This window comes from Dermacentor andersoni, chromosome 1 (genome assembly GCF_023375885.2).
Source record: "Dermacentor andersoni chromosome 1, qqDerAnde1_hic_scaffold, whole genome shotgun sequence".
NCBI lineage: Eukaryota > Metazoa > Arthropoda > Arachnida > Ixodida > Ixodidae > Dermacentor > Dermacentor andersoni.
In genome coordinates, this window is record NC_092814.1 from 42399511 (window position 1) to 42423923 (window position 24413).

The following is a 24413-nucleotide window of genomic DNA, read 5'->3' on the forward strand; positions in this document are numbered from 1 at the left end:
TTAGAATTGGGGAACCACGACTCTGGGACCTCAAGCCGCGTTGCGTAGGCTGCTCGTGGGTTTAGAGGAAAAGCAGTTTGAGAATTGGGTGAAACGCAGACAGCGTTCGGTCGAGCGCTCAGGACGCTGTAGCGGGGAAAATAAAAAAGCGCTCGCGAGCAAAAAAAAAAAAAAAAAAAAAGCTTTTTTTTACAAGTGAAAACAAACAGCATGCATTTTTGAGCAAAGAGGGCAAACAATAAGATGTAATAAACGTTAACTACTATGTTAGTACTACGAGCGTAGTATGATGTTTTAAGACCCAAGACCGCTTGGGAAACCACGCTAGTTTTCGATTTTTGGGTCTTGGGTCAGCGCGAACGCAAGAACCCAAGACTGCCTCGCATTCTGCGCATGCGCACTTGCGGCGCGCAATTTTCTGGGGCCCCCAATTCTATTAACTCTATTGTGGCAAAGAATGTGATTCTGATCGACAGGGTCATCTCGGCAGCGGCGCTGAGAATCCATTCGGGCAGCTCGTTTAGCAGCAGCAGCGGCCGACGAAGCATTTCTACCGGTTGCGTCGCTCACTGTTCAGGAAGAACACGGGAACGCATGGCTCGCGCGGAGCGCATCCTCTGGCAGCGACGGCGGCGCGGGCGAAGTAGCGCATGCGCAGTGGATCCGAAGCCTACGCCAGCGCTTTGTTTCCATACATGGTATCGGTGGACGAGCTCGCCGCCTGCGCCTGGTCGCCGCCGTTGCGCACGTCTCGTGCGACACTGCGCTTTCCTCCTCACCCTTTCGTAATTCTCCTCCGCTTTCCTCCTTATGGTTCCGCTGTACCAAAGTCCTTCCATGTTTAAAAAAATGGAAGGACTCTGGCTGTACCCTCCTCACTTTCCCCCTCGCACTCTCTTCGCTATCGCAGTCTTTCATCCTTCGGTGTGTTCGTTCGCTCGGTTACGCCGACGCTCAACGCAGGAACGGGCGCTTAAGAGCTGCGCTCCAATATCGGTCACTCCTTCACGCAAGCAGCACTTGCACAAACTGCGTTCACACTGAAAACCTGCGGAAAATAGCTTCTCAGGCTGACGGCACACGAATTCATGGTGGTCACGAATGTGTTGGTGGTCATTCCAATCGTTCTTTACACAGATACCCTCAAAAATAGACGCAAAGACAGGAAAACCAGAAGTAGGACCGTAACGACTCCGCACAAGCGCTGACGTTGAATCGCACGTTTTACCGAACTCGACGGAATTATGTTTCGTCTCCCTACACCATAGGACGGAAAACCCATTTATGAGTCGACTTAGACCAACCCGTGAGTACGAGTGAGCCCTGCTGAATAGAATTCCAGTGAATCTGAGTGGGTTCCGTCTATTTGGCAGACCTATGCCCTACATTCGCTGTGCAAGCACTGTGAGCCAGCTTACGTACGAATTACCAGATCTCTTCACGTAGAGGACATTAAAGCGTACAACCACAGAGGCTAAAGAAATCCCCCAAGGTGAGGGGAAAATCCAAAATAAAACAGCCACGCAAACTACAAGTATCGACAAATTCAATTTAATCAACAAATGAGTTTTTAATTCATCAAGTTTTCTCCTCACGCGGTACAGGGACAAGCACGAACAAAGAACGCTGTAAATACAACTGCATATTCCTGCGCACGCCGAGAAAATGTCGTGGCAACCGGTTAACCCAGGTTGTATACATTCCCAATAGAAGATGACACAAATTCTTCGGGTGAGCTGCAGCATTTAGACAAAGAATGACAACCATTCTACTATGAAGATGGAATGGCAGCAAACGCTGACGACAATTAAAGCTCTCAAACGAAAAGCTTTCCGATAACCATTCCATCTTCACAGAGTGGAATGGTTGTCATTCTCTGCGTTGCGAGTCTGGAGTCGTTGCTCGTTCGGAGGTGGCCGGGCTCGCGTTTGTCGTTTTCGTTCAGCATCGCGGGAACGTTCTTCATCGGTGGGCGTTTCGCGCCGGCGCCGTTTACATTCTCGTTGCTGTTCCCTCCGGCGCTCCTCGTACGCATGTTGTTCTTCGGTTGTACGAGCTATACGTGTCCTCCCGATCAATAATGCAGCTGATTTTAGCGCCGATACCTCTCCTGTTTATATACTGCGATAACCTTGACGCCACGCTATTGTTCACGGCGAGCGTTCCAATCTGTTCCGCATTTTGACATCTGCGCCGCCGCAGTGCGCCCGTATGGGTTTGTTAGAAATCGCCGAGTCCGTTTCTGTTGCCGGACGCCGAAAAAACTACGGAAGGTTAGTCATATGCCGCTTTCGCTGTAAACGTGAACGGTGGGAGTCGTGTGCATCCGCTGCTTTGAGCGTTTTAGCACGGCGTTACCAATGGACAGTGCCATGGAGAAAGGAAACAAGAGGAGGGAGCCTACCGCAACGCGGCTGAAACCGAAGTCTGCTGGGCCAGTGGTGGTCCAACACGTGATTGCACGTCAAAGTGCGCGGTTGGTTTTATAGTGTTTCCGGTTTGCAGGCAGAGCCACGGCAGGGCAGCTTAACAAGCGCGCACCGAATAGAGACTACTGGCATGATTACTGGGAACCAAACGTCTCAGGAAATCTCCATTCTTGCTCCGTGATCATGGCGCAAGAGCTCACGTGTTGGGCCGCCACTGTGGCTTCACGGAGCGTTCGCTTGCCAAAGCTGGCTGCGTGACGTAACGCTCCCTCCTATATTTTCCTTCCTCCATGACAGTTGCCACTGCTACCAGGTGCCATTTGTGCATGAGCGGCGTGGTAAAGATAGTGGAGCGCACCTGCTATCCGGTTGGCGCGATAGCGTAAAGCGGTTACTCACAATGGCTCGCTTGCATTGGTTGCAGTGAAATTGTGTTTCAGACAGCGATTGTTACCACCTCAGCATCTACCAGTTCCGTGCGCGTTAATCCGCGCCGGGCGTGCATGCGAGAATGGGCGGCGCAGATCGGCTGCAGCATGCCAGATGATGACAACACGGTTCCGCTAAGCAGTGATCGCGCAAACTGAGCCACCGACTTCGGGCAGCGCCAAAAATGACCCACGCCAAGATTTTCACGCTTAAGTTCAAAAAGAATGTAGGCGACTACACGTGAGCGTCCGACCAACAAGGTGTCCAACACGATGCACATTCGGCCACAAATTATTCACGAAAGAAGCAGAAGGAGAAGAAAAAGAATGCTCACTATTTCGAGCTTGACAATTGCGACATAGAAATCTCAATTCTGCTCTCTGTGTGCCTATTCGCGGGTTGCACGACGTTGCGGGATCGAATCCCGGCCACGGCGGCCGCATTTCGATGGGGGCGAAATGCGAAAACACCCGTGTGCTTAGATTTAGGTGCACGTTAAAGAACCCCAGGTGGTCAAAATTTCCGGAGTCCTCCACTACGGCGTGCCTCATAATCAGAAAGTGGTTTTGGCACGTAAAACCCCAAATATTATTATTATTATTATTCGCGGGTTGTATCTTCATTTCAGAAGTTATTCCGAGTTTTGAGCGACCACCATAAAGCGGAGTGTTGGGAGTCGAATGGTAAAAATCCGACGGTATTTGTGACCTTCCGACGTTTATACCTCTCTCTTTCTCACTGTGTGAGTGCAAAAAGAAACTTCTATCCATTAACCCATTAAGAAATACTGGCCGCAGCGGACTGACCAAGGTGGCACCCGCGTCGACCGCTCTGCGGCAGTGTGACCGACAGCGCCGCAGCCAATCCCAACAACCGTCGCGACGGTTAAATCACACGGTTGCATTTTTCTACAGGCGTGATGCTTTTCATAATCGACAGCGCTTCCAATTGTTGCCAAGATAGATATCGACAAAGTAAGCAAGGCCCTCGCGAGCAAAAGAAAAAAAAAGAAAGGAAAGGAGAAAAGGAGAAAAGAAACTTCAAAATCATCCGGTGACCTCGGCGGCAGACGCTTCTACGCAACAAGACGGCGCCGCCACGTGGTGCAAGAGCAGCGTCGGAGGCTTTTCACGCGCACGAAGGGAAATGGGTCCGTATTCAGATTCCCCGCCTGATGCCACCGCGCTTGACGACAGCCCAGTCTCGTCCCAGCGAGAGCAGATCGATAGCGAGGACCCCCGCTCAACGGGACGGGCGCCTTACAAGTGCCGCGCATCTTCTGCGACCTCCTCGCCGGCAGGGATAATTTTTCTTACAAGGCGTCGCAGGGAGCCGCAAAAGGTATCAAGACGTAGGACTCAATGGGACAAGAAGCGAGAATTAGTCGCAAAGTAGGTAAAATTGACGGTAAGGGCGTAATTAGCGCTAAAGCCCCTCCATCCACGCGTCAACGCGTGTATGGAGGGGCTTTAATTAGCGCCAGTATAGTCGAAAATTAACCACATTGCCCCATAGACTAATCTCCGGGGTGGGCTCACCAGGGGGCGTATTCTCGGACGATCGCTTTCGGCGATATCCCTTTCAGTGCACGCTTATTGGCTGGTTGAGCAAAACCGAATGAACAGATTGGCTGCTTGAGTACTGCGTCACGCGAAGACCGACGGTATAGCCGAAAGTGGTCTTTCGAGAATACATCCCCTGGTGGCCTCGTCAGAAAGAAAAAAAAAAAAGAATGCGAATGAAGCGAATAAAAGAAATAGAGGGTACGGCAAAAAAATGCACGGTTTCAAAGTAGAACGAAAAAAAAAACAATGCAAATAACGCAAAAGTATCCATGCGATTGCGTGATCTTCAATGCGCCAATTTTCGTATATATAAAATACACACCATGTGTAACACGTACGCGGGTCGCGCGGCATTTTGTGTTTCGCGGGCTTCTTTCAGGCTCGGAAAAAAACTTATACGTAGAACGTATTGCGCAACAGAGGATGCATCTAGAATTTCTCTGGTTGTTCTACAAGTTTCTCACTGATACTTTTGTTATGAATACAGTATTTGAAAAGTTGATTAATTAATAAGAACTAATTATGCAATTAGGCGGAATACACAAAACAGTTTGACTTGCTCCAAGCGACGGCAAACATTACCTAGGTTCTGTCCAGCTACGTGGCAATTGCACCTTTATAAACTTTGGCACAAGTCACGTGGGACACATGGCATTCCACTTACGTCGACCTTGTCTTTTTTAGCGTCGACTTTGGCCGACACTTTCTTTTTGTTAGTTTCATGGGATACATACGGATTTTATTAACCTTTAGACGCAGCATGCCAGGTACTAGAAACTTGGGACAGCACAAACTGATAAATAGATAAGAGCTTTTTTCCAGATAATATTGACTTTTGCAGGGACTTTGATATTGTCGAATTTAACTGCTATGGGCACTCGTCTGAAGAAACTTGCTCGAAGCAAGCATCTCTCTGGTGTCCTTTGACGTGAGAATAGCTTCGGAGACGGTCAAGCGAAACTTTTTCGCGACTTAATTTTTTGCAATATTTTACGCATCATCTCCATAATCGCACAACGAACCCAAATTAGTACAGTGCGGTCCATTGTTAAACACCCGAGTGCGAATTTGCAGTTCTAGCAAGTGTGAACAGCTACGTAGCAAGGTGTTTCATGTAACTTGAACCAAGGATTTTGAAAAAAAGTGGTCAAGCACGGCTGAATAAAACCAACGGCATATCGTTTGCCGTCATGTGGCGCTCCTTAGAGTATTTTTTTTATATTCCGCTTAATTAGATAATTAGCAAGACCAATTATGCAAAATTTTTAATATTCACTTTAGAGCCAATTGCGTATCGTCGCGTTGTAGAAGGGGTTCAGAAACGACCAATCCAATTTTTTTTGTGGCAACGTACATGCCGCGTGGTGAGCTTTTTCGGCGTTTAAAGAAAGCCCGCGAAGTAGTAAGTAAAACCACGTGACTGCACTCGTACGCTATCGAATGGCAGCGCTCTCAACAGTGGCGAAGTGAGCGGCCGCGGCATCGGCTTCACAGTGCGTCAGCATCTTCGGCGATGGCACACGGAAAGGAAGCACCGTCGTCCCTGATAAGCGATAGGCTCGACGCACGGTTGAGAGCGCTGTAATACGAGAGCGCACGAGCGCAGTCACGTGGTTGTATTTCATATTTCGCGGGGTTTCTTCAAACGCAAATATACATTATATATATATATATATATATATATATATATATATATATATATATATATATATATATATATATATATATATATATATCGCCACGCAGCATGTACCACAAAAACTTAGTAAACCCTTCGGTACCCTTAGTTAACGAAGTGGAATATAAAAAAAAAAATACTTTAAGGAGCGCCACATGACGGCAAACCATATGCCGTTGGTTTCATTCAGCTGCGGTTGACCACTTTTTTAAGATCCTCGGTTCAAGTTACGTGAAACACCCTGTATATGCCTATGGTTGGTGGCGCTGGGACCCTTCTATACACCAGCGTAGTACACTGGCGCAAAAATTTGGAGGACGCTTAAGCTCCGCCTTTAAGAGTGGAACGCGATAGCATTCAAAGATCCCCGACTGCTTCTCATGCTTCCCGGCAACTGCAACTTCGGTAACCGTAACGTTTACCGGGAAACGCTGGCGGCGAACGCTATGCACGAAGGCAATCTTTCTGGTAGAAACGCGGCCGCTCGCGTGGGTCGATCTCCCTGTTGTTTCGCACTTTTAATACTTCAGTCTCAGAAGAGCTAACATAGATATGCGCTGTCGTTTTTTCTTTTTTTTCCATTACATTTGCGGGTGGGCCGCCGTTCTCAAAATTCCGAGGAATAACTTTGTAAAGAATGAAAGACAAGGTATGAGCAACTTTGGTGGTGGAAGAGTGGTTGGGTATGCGTGGTTCGGAATTCGGTGTATCGTGTATTTCCTTTAAGAGGAAGCTTTAGCCTCGGGTGCTCCTATCTAAATACATGTAAAAGGAGAATTCGTTTTTCTCCGCAACCACTGCACGAAATTTGATGAGGTTTGTTGCATTTAAAAAAAAAACTTAAAATCTAGTGACTGTTTCGAATTTTCGATTTAGGTCCTCAATCTTATATAAAAAGTTAGCAAAAATTGCAAATTTTCAAGAAACGAATCTATAGTTTACAACGCTAACACAGCCACGAAAAATGATAATACAATTCATTCTGTGAGTTGCATCTGGTAGTACATCTAAAGCGGACAAAATTTGTGTGTTACACATGAATCTAAAAAAAATTATTAATATGGAAACACAGCTTTGCAGAACCCCTGTAAACAAGGTAACAAGTTCACTTAAGGTATAAAATGACGCATCGAATTTGTCCGCTTTGAATGATCTAATGGATGCCGTTTACAGAACCGCGATATCTGCTCTTGATGCAGAGCTATGAATTTGTAAACTTGTGCTTCTATTTTTTTCAAACTTTCGAATTTTTGAAAATCTTTTTAACAAGATTCAGTCCAGGGGTTATCTCAGAAAAACGTTTTTGCGTTTTACCTGTATTTGAATAGGCCGCGCCGGAGTTGGGCCCGAGCTAAAGCTTCCTCTTAACAGTGGGCCCGGGCTCGGTAAGCAAGTTTTGACGCGGGGCCTGGGTGGGCTCGGGCCTAGGAGCTTCGGGCTCGGGTCGGGCTCGTAAGAGGCCCGGTTATGCTACTTGTAACTTGGCAACACTCGCAACCATAGAAATTTCCCGCCCTTATATAAGTTCCGTTCAATAAAGCTTGCTGGCCCATGGGAAAGCAGGGGCAGGCAGTCCACGGCACAGCACCGGTACGCGCACTCCTCCGAAGCCTTAGCGGCGCCCCTCGGTCTTTTGCAAAACAGCGTCCACCCGCGTCCACTTTTTTTCGTCTTCGCGGCACTGGGAAACTTGTCAGCGTAGTTCAGGCCTTGAGGTGAGCTTGGCGCCCGGACGAAAGATGGACGACCCGACGTTCGAGTGCAGCTGTCGAGATGAGTGACAGCGGGCCCGCCGCCGGACAAGGGAAAGCGCATTAGCCTGGTGGGAAGAGGCGGCGAAGCACGAACTTCAAGAGCGGCAAGACGTCACAGAGTCGCAACATAATTACGAGGCAGGTATTTGCATTGCGATGACGTTCGAGAAATGGGACCTCTGCACTGCTCAAATAGAGCAACGATGGCAGGAAAAATACTCGACTGTGTTCAGTTGCGAAAGTATTGGCAACTGAAAACGAGCTAGAGGCCTAAGTAGCAATTATTACAGATTATCAATTCGTCAGTTTTGTCGGAAAGCCAGGTAAATCTTCAGGGAACTTTTTTAAAAGCGTTTATTCTGAAGATAATAAAAGCGGCGGATGACAAATACGTCGTGAGTCGGCGCATACGTACCCTGCAGACCTGCCAACTCTCCCGAGTTGTCCGGGAGACTCCCGTATTCCGACCAATCCCCCCGATTGTACGGACACAGCCACATATGTTCCGAAAACTGCCCCAACCCTACGAAACAAAACATTAACAAAGAAAATCGCGTTATGCAGCACGCCATCTTAATTATCATTATGCGCTAGGCAGCTAGCCGAAGTCATATTAATAGCCAAGCCATTTGTATGTGGGCAGCACAGGCCTAACTCAGTTCTTTCAGATCGAGAATAATCGAGAAAATTTTCCGATATTTGCGCACACGCAACTACGTGACCAGTGCTGAGGCTTTGATGTAATACTCAAAAAGGGTAAGTTTGTCGTTGATTTCATCTGCGCATATTTTTCCGCCGAATAAATGATACAGCTCAACAACTAATGAAATTGGCGTTTCTGCTTGGTGTTCCCATTTAACGAGGTAAGCGCACTACAACTAACAGTCTCAGCTGCTCAAGGCAGTTGTGAACAACGCTCCGTGACACGTCTACGAAGTGCCATCAATTAAATGTCGCGAGAATGACATGAGATGCCCTGTATGAGGTGGAACTGCACTCAAAAGAAAAAGGAAAAGCAGAAGAAAACGATAGCATACTGAACCCGTCTCTTTTCTACCACACGCCTGTGGACATCAAGTAAACTTGGCTGGGACTGTTTCAGTGGAACAGCTGCCCAGCGGAGTGTCCGTCGAGCAAACGCTTACTATAATCACATTTGAGACACGTGACAAAAACACGACCATTCGTTCTTCAGCACCAACACCAGCGGTACCGAAATTCGGCAATTTGCCCTCCCTAAGAAAGGAGGTCAACCTGCCGAAGTGCGCGACAAAATGGCGCTACATTCGACCCCTGGTTACAAGGCTCACGGCGGCATGATACGCGGCCTTTGCATTGTGCGCGGCGTGCGCCCCTGCATTTCCGCTCGAGTAGCGGCCGAGCCGCAGGGGCTCATTGTGGCAACGCGCATCCGCCCTTTTCCACAGAATCGCGATGGGAACGGGTGCGCGTGTATACGCGTGGCGCGTGGTAGTGGCGTATCCGCGCACGGAGTCCCAAGCAGAACGAGCGCAGATCGCGCGGTGAAGTTCAGCATCACACGCAACGTTCCGATATTTTTTTATCTGGGCGAAAGAAGAAAGACTCCCCCTTGAACTGCTTAAAGAAAAAAATAAAACGAAAACTTGGCAGATGCATGCCAATCCGGACAACTCGTACATAAGAGACAGCAAAGTTTCATAAGGGAGTTCTCACACCCTTCAAATGCCCTGTTCTGCCACTGCCCGAAATCTACATTAGACTTCGCAAACAACTACATCCGGCGCGGTTCCTTCGCTTTACCCGAGTATTTTCGAATGCTTCACTATACCCGAACCTCGCACTTCTATACTTTGTTATATCCGACGCATACACATGTACGCTGTGCCAGTTTTATACCGCCTGCCTTGAACATACGGGCGCTCCGCGGGGCGCAGGCTGCCTTGCAGACCGTTTTCTGGCCGACGCTTGATATCTACCACACCGGCGCACGAGAGTAAACTCCGCTGAACAGCTTCGCAGTATAAGGGAGCTGGCGTTGAAACCCTGTTCATACTGCCCGCTTCGTAACTGCCACAGAAGACCTGCGCTGCTCGTGTTGACCACCGTGCCACAGACGATTTCATGTTCCGTACACGGGAGCCGCCATCATGCGCTCCCTGTAAAATGAGCATATTCTCAACTTTCTGCGGAGCAACGTCAAATTGAAACGTTCGCGAAACCCCCATCGCGGCTGTACAGCCATTTTCATGGATACGAACAACCGTAATATTGTGCGTTGCAGTATAACGGTTGATTCATCCGTATTAGTAGCCCGTAATGGCGGCACTCAGCGTCTCCTTTTGATACAGCAGGAACAGTCCTTGGTAAAACGAGGCCCGATCGTACAGGTTCTGCCAATCGCAGAACTCTTGTGAAAGGTTTCCAAGTGTGTCACCGAGCTCAGGAGTGAGAGCGCCGTCCAATCCGAGGATACGGTTAACGGAAGCTATACACACAGCGCAACCCAACGACGGTTCCGATAACACGTGCAGTGGCTTCAAATTTTCATTCAAAGACTAAGTACATCTTAATCTTAATTTAAGTACAACTTAAAGCCTCGCATGAACAGGCCCCGAACGCATTTCCATCATACCCCAACGGCTGGCGTCGGTAACGTGGAAATTGACGTCACGCAAATGGCCGAACATTCTGGCGATTGTGTGATCGCTGTGAACTTATCGCGATGATAATGTTACGGCACAACGCAGTATTCACGAGCTGATCAGGCGCCCGGACGCTCAGAGCGAAGACCAGCACCCTTCTCCTACCAGCTGTAGCGCAACGATCGGCCCGTCGAAGACGAAACCAGCCGGCCGAGTCGACCACATCGTTAACCGGGGAGCTGGGACGGTGCAGCGGGGATCGCCGCTGTAGCACAGAGGCCGGCGAATCGTTGCGGGCAGTTCTTCCCACAGGCCAGTGGGCTACAAAGAAGCTGCTGCCGACAGAAGAAAGGGCGGCTTCGCTCGCGATGTCCGTCGGCGTTAGCGCGCCTCACTGTTGCTCGCCAGGTGACTTCCTCTCCTCGCTGCGTTCACTCGTAAGTCACGGTAGTACACTCGGCATGATGAGCCTGAACGAAACAAAAGGAGACTGCTTATAATACTCCTGCAGAGCGCGCCCACTACGCGGCCACGCAGCGGAGGGCGCAAACCAATGAGATGAGACCGCGCGGGACGCGCAGGCGAGCGATGTGTAACCCCCTGGTGTGAACGAGCCAGCCATGGGGCGCGCGACAGATCAGCTGTACCGAGTCGTCGCAGTGGAAGCACACGTGCGCCATGGGATTTTACGTGCTGCCCATTTTACGCTCCGAAAGACTACCACGAGAGTTAACGTTAAACAGCTCGGCCGATGAATGCCAGTGGTTGGATTGGCTCACTCGTTGTTACGAGAACATCAGTCTGTGGCGTTGTCTTTTTAATGCGTTAGCATTACGAGTGTTAAAGTGGAAGTGTGGGAATCATGTCACGTATATATGCAGCGTGAACACGATGAACCGCAACGGGAACAGCAGCGTCAATATGCACAACAGCGTCGTGATCAGGCTATGCAGGAGGCAGCGGTTCCTGCCCAAAGCAAGCCACGCACTTGCTGTCAATCATTTCATGTAGCACATTGCTCGATCGTTCAAGGCTACGTCACATTGGTCTATCGGATGAGGTGATACCACAGCTTCGCTGGCGAACCACCTTCATAGCGTGGATTTGGGCCCAATTTTTGTTATGATAAAGTGGTACAGTTTTACTTTTTCCTCAAGAGATGTATATAAAATTGATTTGGAATTTTACTTTCGTTGAATGAAATCAAGTTGTGTCTAATAGCTGTGTCTTACCAGTACTCACCTACGGGGCAGAAACCTGGAGGCTTACGAAAAGGGTTCTACTCAAATTGAGGTCGACGCAACGAGCTATGGAAAGAAGAATGATGGGTGTAACGCTAAGGGATAAGAAAATAGCAGATTGGGTGAGGGAACAAACGCGAGTTAATGACATCTTAGTTGAAATCAAGAAAAAGAAATGGGCATGGGCAGGACATGTAATGAGGAGGGAAGATAACCGATGGTCATTAAGGGTTGTGGACTGGATTCCAAGGGAAGGGAAGCGTAGCAGGGGGCGGCTGAAAGTTCGGTGGGCGGATGAGATTAAGAAGTTTGCAGGGACGACATGGGCACAATTAGTACATGACCGGGGTTGTTGGAGAAGTATGGGAGAGGCCTTTGCCCTGCAGTGGGCGTAACCAGGCTGATGATGATGATGCTTTAATTAAAAAAAAATCTATAACAATGTTCTCTCCTCACCTAGCCGCGCTTCAATAGCTGCTCCCCTAACCACCCTTGCTGATGTCAGTGACAACTGGTTCTGGACCGCTTTTCGCCCGAAGCTTCGCAGCCCAATTGAAACGATCTTGCCCTTATCACGCAGTACGTGGGCTTCCTGGCTGTGGAAGTGGAACAAATATAACAGCGATAAGCGTTGTAGATATCCAGTGTAGTGAGAATGCCGCCCCGAGTGCAACTTAATCAGAGGCGCCTCATAACTGAAGTCGTTACTCAAGGTGTATCGCAGCGAGAAATATGCCGGAGGACTGAAAGATGAGAACAGTCGCCTCATTGACGCACATCGTTCCGATCGTTCGCGTCGCACGTTTACTGAAATTGACCATTTTTATTGTTGCTGCTGCAGTTGCCGACCCACTTCAAAGCGCTAAGGAAATACGCTATGCATTTGAGTTGGACGTCAGCCTCAGTACCTTCAAGAGTCCACTGCACGAAGCTGGCTTGATCGGATGTGTGGCAGCGCAAATCTTACAGTCAGGCAAAAGTATCACAGTTTGGCTTTCGCCAGAGCGCACGAACAATGGACTGTCAAGGAGTGAAAACAAGTTTTGTTTACTGACGAGTCAATCTTTTCGTCAAGATGGGACCAGCAGCGGCGTGTCTGGCGCCCCGTGAACTGCAGGCATTTATGAACAGAACTGGATAGGGCACGAACTCTGCGCAAGCAAATACTTTTATTTGTCAACCACCCCCGTCATCATCATCGACGGAGGGTGGGACGGGACAGGGCTTAATCCCCTTTTCCCCTGTATCGCCCCGAAGGAAAACTGCCGGACCAGTTTTCAATAGTGTATTCTCTCCCTCAATGCTGAAAAAATGTCACCTATTAACTTTATTTCATTTTTTTTTTTTTTTTTTGCAGTCAGGCGCTGATGTTAGGACTTGCATGCTAAGTATTTTGTGCGTTTACTGCTTCGTTTCTTCGGGGCTTTACATCACTTATTTACCTGCAAATCAGATGCCAGCCCGCATTCATCTGCGAAGTTATCTGCAGTGGACGCTGCTCGGTGAACGTGTGGCGTGCTAGGAGCGTCAATGGTCTCGGACCACTCGTCAGATTTCCATCGTGCTTCACAGCAGCTTCGTATAGAGACGTGATTGAGCAGCACATGATTCCATGTGTGCTAGACGGGTGATTTAATGATGGTTGCTTCTATTTGCAACATGGTTACAGCCGTATCCACACTCTAGGGTCTCGTCAAGGCGATGCTGGAGGAACGCGCGATGCCGGTGTTACATTGGGCTCCAACTCGCGGTGAAGGTTTGGGGAACCATGAAAGCAAACCTAGCACGAATGTATATGAACACGGCAACTGCCGATGGCCTTTGGTAAGCCGTTGAAGATGAATGGGACGACCTGCGCCAGATACCTGGTTATGTAGACATGTTTTTATTTCTTCCTGGACACATAGTGGGTGGCACAACTCGCAATGGAGTAATGACACGCTACTGACCTTAGCTTCGCGTAAGCAAATATTTTCTGCCATTATATTTATTTTACCTTAGTTATCTGGAAGATACATGTCACATTATCTGTAAAAAAAATGTGTACTTTCCTATGAAAGTGTGTTAATTGATAGCACGTGATTGGAGTCTATCGCGCTTTGAAATCACCGAACCGCGGCACGCCACCACGTCAATCGTAGCGTTCCCCATCGAGTTTCTCATTATATTACCGAGAGGGAAATCTGGCGCCACCGTCTACAGGAGTTTTCTAACGATCCCTATGCAGTCATAGGAATGACGGTATATGGTTGTGCGAGGCATGTGTTGGCTGGTGTTGTACGAGGCTTCATCTAAGACGCGGATATGGCTACACCAGATATTGCATTCTTAAAATAAAATTGTCATAAATGGTTTTAATTCATCCATGTTACATAGTTGAATGAAGTTTACTCACCTACAGTGCACAATGAAGCAAAGACAAGCAAGAACATACGACAAACTGTTTCAAAGCGAGCGCGAAACTTGTCCGTTCTCCGACTTTAACTGTAAAAGCTGATACTTTTACAGGGAAGCTGTTAAGGGCTACTTTCCTCACTATCGTGACCGCGTGTAGAAATATTCCGAAGGTAGTGCAATGCCGGGCCGACCCGCGGCGGAGGTGAAGCAGGCGTTAAGCAATCCCCCATACATGGGCCGATCCCGAAGATAGTACAATGCCGGGCCGACCGGCGGAGGTGAAGCAGGCGTTAAGCACTCCCCATACCTGGGCCGTTCCCGAAGTTGGTGCAATGCCGGGCCGACCCGCGGTGGAGGTGAAGCAGGCGTATATAATAGAATAGAATTTATTGATAGGAAACACAGAGAGGTCGACCTGAGCTAGTGCGCTCTAGTCTGCTACTCTGCACTGGGGAAGAGGGAAGGGGAGTGAAAGTATTGGGATGGATGATGATGATGATAAGAGAAGTGGTGAGTGCTTATGTACATGAGACAGTTGCCTCGCTAGAGCCGCTCGTCGAGCTTGGTGTCCTGCAGGAACTTCAACAAAACTTTTGTTGCACGCACTGAAATTGCAGTGTCAGGCCATGGGCCGAGGATAGCTTCCTCCGACAGTAGTTGTCTGCCAACGCTGGCTAGGAAACTGTCTAATGTCCCTCGCTCCAGCATATATGCTGGGCAGTCGCACAGTACGTGTTGCAGTGTTTCGGGCATCTGGCAGTGTACACAATCAGGTTTGTTCGATTGGCCGATGAGGTGTGCGTAGCGACGGGTGAAAGCAACACCGAGCCGAATCCTGTGTAGCAATGATGTTTTGCTCCGTGTAAGCTTCGGGGGCAAACAGAATTTACCGTCTGGATCAATCGTATGTAGACGTCTGTGAATATTATCAGAGTGGGCTCTATAAGCGTTTGTAAGGTCCTGCATGAGTGCCTTGATCGCAGGCGTAAATCCTCATAATTAAATAAAACATTTTTACGTATAAAGCTAAAACATCTCTTTACGTGCGGCTCCAGTAGGAAATGAATAATGTGATTGATGGAAGGGTGCTAGCCAGGCACGTCATTAGAGTTTTAGAATAGGGGCCCCAAACGTTTGGGGCCCGAAAGAAATAGCGCCGAAGCCAGTGCGCATGCGCGAGACGCAAACTGCGTTTCGGTGTTGCGACGGGCACGCCATTACACTTATTTAGCGGGAGCCCCAAAAGCTTCCCCAAAGGATTTGCGTCAATAAACATGGCGGCACCCATCGAAGCGACGGCTCTAACCTATAGCACCAAACTAATATGGATTCGTGGTAACGCGTGAAGTTCGCAAGCTAGGAGAAGTGACTGCGGCTATCGCTTTCTCTCAACTAGCATGTGCTATGAATTAGACGCTGCTGATTCCGAATTCAATTCTCGATTTCATGGCTCGTAGGCCTAACACGGCTTAGCTTGGCTGGTGAAGGCACGTAATGTTGGTTACTCAAAACTAAGCGCAACTAATTGCTGGTTGCTAATAAACTGTAAATTGTAATCAAGCACGAAAACACGAAAGTCAAAATTATTCTTATCATAAAGTGGTATATGTTATTTTATTATTTCAAATAGCTTTTCTTTGACGGCGTAGTGGCGCTGTAAGCGCACGACGTTATCTGCAAACGCAAAGCCTATATATTCTAAAACCCTTTACTGCTGCGTGCCCTATAGCGCTAACACTCGCAAAGCTCTTTGGGGCCCCTACTCTAAAATTCTTTATTAAGTTGTCCTTGCTTTTCGAGGACGACGCCAATCCGAAGTCACCATATACCGGCATTTCTATGCATACAACAGCGCAGCAGCGCCAAATTTCCCTCTAGGTAATATAGTGAGAAACTCTATGGTGTTCCCAAAGAAAAACATCACCCTTTCCTCTCCACTGCCCAAGAACATACCCTCAGGGCCATCCAGCTAAACACTTTGATTACTCCAGCACGCCTATACCTTTATCGTTACCGCTCCGATCCCTCATGCCCTAACTGCCCCTCTACGTACGCAAATGTTGGGCACATCCTTTTCTCTTGCCCCGCAGTCCTACAATCCCCTCACTACCCTAACCCCCACCTCCCCACTAGCGGGTGTGGTTGACGTTGGCGACCTTTGCCGACGAGCTGGCCATGGTCCTCCTAGCGGAGGAATATCAATCGGGGGCGAGCTCTACCACTGGGAAAGCTGGCGCGGCCGTCGGCGTGACGTGGTATGAGGGATCACGCGGACACAGCGGCCGCGTCAGCTACTCCGGAAGCGCCGAAGCAAGCTGAAAACAAAAGTTAAAAGGTCCCGCCTGCGCTGCGGTTCTGATTAAGTGGGGAGGTTTTCCGGCTTCGAGTGTCTACTTGACAGCACTTGAACACACTATGATAGGAAGTGGCTGCCTTTGAAGGCGTCCAACATGGTAGACTAATGTTCGGTGCCGCACTGCCGGACGCACGCAACGGAGCCCGGTGTCCGCCTTCACACGTAACCGCGGGACAAAACGCTGCGTGAAGCTTGGATCGCGAAACTTAGAACCGGCAAGCAGCCATCGGTCACAACCCCGGTGTGCAGCAAGTACTTCCGTGAGGAAGATTTCTAATACGGCTTCGGGGCTGCGATGTTTAGTCAGTATAGTGAGACGCTCGCCCGCGCGCGCTTCCCGGCTAATGTCATGCAGCTTTGTTCTATGAACTCGTTGACGCTAGATACTGGCAAGTTCACTGGCATGGAAAGGGAACGGTAATAAGCAGATTAAAATTATGGCATATGCTCATGTTTGTATTAGCACCAAACAATGAAATGTACTGGATTAAGAAAAAGGAGCAGCGGGAAAAGCTCGCTGAGAAGACCAATGAACATACAGCGCGATGCAACTTGAGAAATGATATTGAAACGCTCAAGAATTTAGAACAAAAGAGAAAAAGATTGAATCGTCGCGACGGCACATATCACAAGTCGCCGTAGGCGTCGAAGTGGATAGTTAAAGCGATATTATTTTTGAACAGCTCTGTTAGCGTCCACGCAACAATAGTTGCTTGTGTCCTGTCAAATGTTCCTATGCTACGGCCTAAAGCTCACGGCACGGTGCGAAAAAGCGCACACGCAGCGAAAGTGAAACATTGTGCGCGAACATGCATGCAGACGCGCAGTCTGTCACCGCGAACCCGTGCGATCGCTACATCGAGACTTCATTCTGTTATGCTCCATTTGGTTATACAGACAGGCCACTATAGGAACATATTTCACATAGTTAGCTCTCAGCGATCGCTGACCTTTCACGCAAGAAGGAGGTTCGGCTGACTCATCGCGGCGCCCGCACGCAGTGTGCGTTCACTGCACGTATTCGGTAAAGAGATAGTGTCTGTAAACAATTCTGTGATTTCTCTTTGCACAAGATTATAATTTTGTCAGCAAAAAGCTTCCTTCGTTTCCAGAGTACTTATGGAAATGTCCAGGAGAGCTCCCGCGTGGTGTTTTTATTGAGCGTCGACAGTCAAACCTACGAGGAACTCGTCGCGTTATCCCTCACACTGCGCAAGCGAGGCGTTTCCGACAGATGGCGACTCCGTAAGTCCTCGCCGCCAATAGACCTTATGTTGAATTCCAATGACAAATCGCGAGCGCTCGGCTGGATGATAAACGGAGCGCATCGTTCCGACTGAGATCGATCTCGTCAAATCTGCGAATGGAATGCGTGCGCTCCCGCAGGGACACTAATTAGTACAGGGAAATCAAGTGAGAGGGCGCTAGACTAGAGGCGGATCGGGTAGGCCCAACACCCCCATCATCTGGATCATCCTGGCATTCCGTGCGTTCGTTTTTCTTCCGTGTAGGAAGAATCATCATCGGAGTTGAGAACTTATAGTATCCGAGTCGGAGCTGTCACTATCCAGGAGCAGGAACAAAAACGCATAGCTGCCCCATACGTCCATAGCTGCCCGCAACCGGAAACAGGCGACCGTGACAGGAAGCAGAGGCGGGTGAAGTAAATACGTCACGCGGACTTCCGATCAAATCTGTCGATTTCGAGCAAATATTTTTGCTCCGCAGAGCGATCCGGAATCGGTGGCTGCTGACAATCTGTCACTGGAACGCACAACTCACGTTCTCACTCTCAACTCACTCTCATTCTGCCACTGGATTGCTCCATACAGAGCAGAAAACCTTGATATCGATCAACCATTGGAATGCAACATTATTCTGACCTGGAATAAAGTATTCTCTCTCTCTCTCTTTCGGGCGGTGACCAGTGTTGGCAATTTAGCGCTTTTAGCGCTACCTAGCAGGAAAATTTGGTCGCTTGCGGGCGGCGGGTTGTTTAGTGGTTTTAATACAGTATCGGCCTCTTTCGATGAACAAAAAAAATTCACCGACGATTACGAGAATTCCTAATGCAACATTTGAACGCAGCTCTACGTGCAATCTTATTTCGCGATATTTTGGCTGGCGCGGACAATATGCCTCGTGCGGCACGTTGCAAACGGAGGAAACTGTGGCGCAACTGCCTCGCCAATCGGGAAATCGGGAGAGGCAGCGCGTGGGTGACGCGCCGGGGCGATGAACAGCAGCCGCCGCAGACAGACCTCTCACGCAGCGCTTTTCCATAGATGGTATAGGTGACGTCATCGGTGATGAAACGACGCTCGCTACTCTGACTACAGTTGCTAGAATTGTACTCTGACACCATCTCGTAGCCATCATCGCCGCAGAGCCCGTCTTTTCTACGCTTTCGCCATACCCTCCTCCTCCGCTTTCCGCCTTCCGCCTCACGGTTCCGCTGCACCTTCCTCCTCGCGCCCTCTTCGCTCACGCCGTCTTTCATCTTCCGCTGCGCTCCGCGTTCTCCGCAGTGCTCGTTCGCTCGGTTACCAGGGGCGCCGACACTCGCCGCAGGAACGGGCTACTAAGAGCTGCGCTCTAAAGCTTAAAGGGACTGACAACTGCCCATAATGTGTTGCGAGACGTTGATGGAAATGAAATGACCATGATTTATAGTGATAGAATCCAGCACGCTGTTCGGTATTTAGGTAGGAAATATAATTTTAAACTGGCAAAGAAAGTCAGAAAAACCAGTAAGTGGCGAGGCCTGGCGGTGAAATCTTGATATTTCGAAATGAAGCCGAGATTACGGTACGTAAGTCGACTGTCATTAAGTACAGGATAATTATTCCTTAATATTGTAGTTAGTATATTATTATACACTTGCGCTTTATTCCAAGCGTATTACGAAGTAAAAAAAAGGTCCACGCTAACGAGCGGCGCTAGCGTGGTTCCACATGCATGGCGGCGCACATGCTGTTGTACGCGCGCGAGCATAGCACGAGTTTGCAAGTACCCAGAGTTTTATGATCTCCCTGTGATACAAGATGCCATCGACGAGTTGTGCCGTAAATGGGTGCGTATTTTACCTTCGTGTCGGTGCCTCTGTCACACTGTACCGACGCCGAGCTCTCCGCCGACCGACGGCACGAAGTAAAAAACGCTGTCGTCGACAGTCGGCAGATCGAAATCGGTGTCGGACCCGGCCTAGTTTGAGTGAGCATTTACCAATCGGCATTCCCCAGGCGCGCTGCTTGTGGCGAGGACGGTGGTCTATCGTGCAAGTCGAATTTGTCGCTTCCGCTGCCGCTTTCGTCCGTCGAAGCATCACGTTCGGGTGCTACTTCTTAAGGATCTAAATTCTGAGCACGCATGCGAGCTAAAATCCTTTGTTCCAGCTCGCTAAGGTCTTCGAGAGACTACATCGCAAATCAGAAGCGCAAGCTTGGCTACAATAACACGAACCGCGTATCACGTGTAAAAGCGTCGTTTCGTTTGCGATGCGCTTGGTTTCGTTTTATGTCAAATACCAAAACAGTTGGACAGGAAACCGCAAAAACATTATCGCAGAAATAATTTAACACTTCAGAAAACATGAATCGCAGGAACATCGACTAGATAAACAAAATTATACTTTCTCAAACCTACGGCCGCACTTGTCTGCCTCACACTAGTGCCGGCCTATAATCGCTATCGCGCTCACCTATCAGTTTTCAGCATGGTTCCAGTGAACGACTTGATCCTCACTGCAGATCGAAAAATTCTGATAAGAAATGTTCCACGGCGTTTTCCGAGTTACTTCACGATTAGACGCTCTGGCCGGTAATCTTTCCATTTCACTAAAAGAAGCGGGTACCATGAAAATTGGTTGTCAGTCCCTTTAACATTTCTTTACAATAATTCGTGATTCGTGTCTCGTGAACATGCAGCTTATCCATGTCCCACTGGAAGTAAGAGCGAATTAGGATCATGATCCACAAACACTACGTTTCGCATTTCTTCCTCCATGTCTCCATGCCTTCTGTGAACTATAGCCCTGACAGTTTCGGCAGTTCGAAGCATTTTCACTCTTCGCCATTTTCGCAGACGTGCTTTAAGGAAGTTTGCATCGAAACATGGCTCCGGTGAAATGCATGCTGCCGTGGTCCAGTGCGGGATCTTGAGGGTGTTTTCAGACAGCTGAATGTGATTAAAACGCAAGTTAAACAGAACGTCCACTGATAAGACAAGTGCTCTCCTTACTGTGCGGGCTGGTCTGCGAAGCAACTATATATGCTGCTTCAGTTACGCGCTGCCCGAGGGCGTTGTTCGCAAGATCGGTACGATGGAGCTCTACGGGGTCAGCGATCGCACCGACCCCTGACCTAGCCACGCCAGCGAACAAACACATACAGATGACGCGCAACCACACCCACCTGTGAAACAAGTCATTTTTCTGTAATTTTAGTCACTACCCGGTATAGTTCAACCTGATTTCCGGCCAGTGATTATAGTTTACAGAAACATACTTTTTTATAGTTTCGTTTCGCAATACATTTCCGGACTTCACAGTCTCACAAAAAGGGCTTATTAATATTCTTACGCGGAGGCACACGTAAACGGAAAACGTATTTACATATTTACAAGGCGCTCAAATACTGATGGCGCTCGCCAGATCAAAAAGCGGCTTCTTCGTCGACGCTCCTCGAGAGGAATAGTACCGTGACCATATCGATAATTTTTATCCCATTACAGCCAACAAAAAAATGACTTTTCTGCACACTGATTCTTTTTCACTGTGTTTTATGTAAATGCAATGCTGATTATAAATATTTCATAAAATAGGGATGGCGCCTCGGCCTGTTAAAGGAACACTAAAGACGATTGCTAAGTCGACGTGGACACCAGTCCAAAAATCTCGCAGCGCTTGTTTCGGGCCAACAAGAGACTTCGTTTACGAGAAAATGGTGTCTGAAGGGTCCGCACACCTTTAGCGCAATTCAAATCGCCCACCCTGACCGGGGAGTGCTGACGTTGCCTGCGGCATCACCGCCCTTTGCTGCCGTCAGTGAGTAAAACGGCACCAGACAGACGGCGCTACGGTTTTCTGGGCAAAACGCAAACGCGCGGCAATGGAGCGGCCATGGAGCAATTGCTCTCGTACAAGTGGCGTGGACGGTCCGGGAATCCCGCGACATCATGTGGACGCGGAATTCTCTGCTAATTGCAGTTTCGCGAACCAGCAAAAATAGTGCATGCACTACGCAATTACGAAACTACTAAAACGCGAAAGCACAGGCGACGCAGAGTAGGAGAAAACGAAACCTTTCGACCACCCGCGTCGTCGTCAAGGGTAACGTCAATGAGTTTTTTTCTAAATATCAACTAGAACTGGACAAGTATCATTTTCTTTCGTCTTATACAACAACTATCTCCTTACTACGAATAGTTGAGTACTAGTGACAGAATTATAATGAGGGGTGCCTTCGTCATCGAGATAGTACTTCAATGTCCCGGGGGAGTCTCGAATAGTGTCCTGTATTTACCTCAATTTCTCAATTACTAAACCTCGGTTCGCGATAACACTGACGCCTTAGACATTTTCGAGTACTAATATATCACTTTTGCTTGACTTATTTGCCATTAGTGTCCCTTTACGGGCGATGGGGTTGGGAAATGATGACCGAGACGCAATAAAAGATGTTTTGAACGCGATTCTGATTGTTGTCTGCATTTAGCGGGTTTTAGGTACTCTTATCGCGGTATTTAGTTTTTTGGGGGGTCTCGACTAGCAGGTTCAACACTGGCAGGTATAGGAGCCGCACGCATGGAGGAAGGAAAAAGGAGAAAGCATTAAGTCACGCAGCCAGCCTTGCCAAGAGAACGCTCCGTGACGCTAGTCCTTTTGCTGAATGCATTGCTCAGTGTCGGCCCAACACGTGACCTCTTGCGTCGAGATCACGGAGCAAGAATCGAGATTTGCCGAGACTTTTGGTACCTGATAGTTGGTTCTTTATTCTATGGGTAATTTTAATCAATGCGCGCTCGGCCGGCAGCTGCTCGGGTGCTCTGCCAGTATCTCTGGTTACGTGTTGGGACGACACACACGGCTTCGATCGCGTTGCGCGATGCTCCCTCCTATCTTTTTGCTTCCCCCATGGCCGCACGTGTATCATGCAAACGCTTCTGACAAGAGCTGCTTGCCACTGATAAATAGTTACGGCAAGCTCAGAAACCTCTGCTACCGTCGACCGCTGGGAAGCGGCGTTCCTTGCCGGAGCCGCCGATGAGGCAGTGGTCAAAAGCATACCGCATGAGCACGGAAAATTACGCTTGCGCATGCTATGTAGTATGCACTCCTGCCGCTTGTGCACGGGTATGTAGTTCAACCACCACACGCGCGCTCCGTTTAGTTTCTGGGGCACCTATACTCCACCTCGCACTGCCAAGTACTACCCCATTACAAAATCATGTAAAGCAGCCGTCAACCGTTTTCAAGGAAATTCGAATGCAACAATCTATGGGGAGCATAATTATCCCTACTCTTGTTGCCATCCGATGTAATTTCGTTGCCTAATAGTTGGTGATACAAACATTGCTATTTAAGCCCGAAAGCTTCTATCCGAACCAGAAGAAATTTCTAAAAGGACGTCAACCAGAACTTTTTTTGTTCCACGTGTCTTAGCGCAGCCACAAGTATCTGCCGACGAAAAAAAGAACGTGACACGCAGAGCGCTAAACCACACAAGTCAATTACAGTAACTTTTACAGTGCATTACTGCCATAACACATTTTTAATAATACGCTATATCTCAGGCTTGAAGTATCTTTCAAGCGTCAGATAGAGCATACACAATACCATGCCACCTGTTCACGCCAGTACGCCAGATAGGTAGCCAAAAAATCCCGCTGCTTCCTTTAACACTTTTTCTTTGTGCGCACGCGTGTTGTTATAATATATATTTTAATAAGTTATATAAGCTTTATGGTTCTGTCGTCTGTATAACCAACAGCTGACACGACCACAGGGCTACCGTCTTCACATGAGACTGGCGCAGAGAGGGAGAAAGTATCGTTGCTGTGAGACGATTAAAAAACCGGCACTTCTGTGACGAAAATACGCATTATGCTCGCAATGAGCGTATGCAATGGCCGTGGTCACAGATGTTGTTACCACTGGGTGCTTTCGAAGCAAAACATGGCACAGCTGTTCAGGTGCGCTAACGGAAAATATACTCGTAGCACTCAGGAGACCGAAGCTAGTGGCGCATCATCATTGCAACCGTACTGTATTCTACATTCCATACATCGCGTGTGCCTTGCCGATATGCCAAGACCTTTGCTGAAAGGTCAAACATGACACGTCGCTGTCAACTTAATACCAACAGCGTTCTCTGCTTTCAACTTCGCGAAGATCGAACGCAGTTTACCAATTACTGTGAAATGAAAGCCAGTCCAAGAGCAGAAAAGGAATTGTGCATTAGATGGGCAAGAATCCCGACACGATTAAATACAGAGGCACGCACACGCTTCCGGCAGCAAAACTTTCGTCAACACAGCCGATCAGTCTCCCGGGTTGTTTGCCAACAGATATACGGTCTAGCTGTTCTAGGCCTAATGCCAATACAGATAAAATGTGATAATAGCGAACACTCGAGATATATAAGGACACATAAGTGTTCACCTTCTTTCGTTGAGGGCTTCCAGTTCTTACTGCTCACGGAGAGAGACATTATGATGCAGGGACACGCCTTCCTGCATGGATTCAAGGGGCGACCAACAAACTACCGCGTCCGCGACCACAGCATGTTGACGGGAAGTCCGTCGAGTGGCTTGCTAGCCTCGTTGACCCGCTAGCGAAAACCGCCGGCACAACCGGGCCACCGGGCGGCTGCTACGGAACGGCGGAGCGGCGAACTGTCGTCGCGCGTCGCTCCTGTCGCTGCCAGCGACGACAGCGAGAG

The 24413-nt window shown here is 48.7% G+C and overlaps 1 protein-coding gene across 2 annotated transcripts in view; it reads right to left on the reverse strand.

Annotated features, from left to right (window-relative positions):
• The window catches only part of LOC126545922 (cyclin-dependent kinase 14-like), a 150778-nt gene extending 126507 nt beyond the window's left edge, over positions 1-24271 (reverse strand). For both annotated transcript variants that reach the window (XM_050193971.3, XM_055061371.2), the window contains exon 1: positions 24134-24271. In XM_050193971.3, the coding sequence (XP_050049928.1) occupies positions 24134-24182 (49 nt within the window). In that variant the 5' untranslated portion in view covers positions 24183-24271. The remainder of the gene's footprint in view (positions 1-24133) is intronic.
• Between the last annotated feature and the right edge of the window lie 142 nt (positions 24272-24413).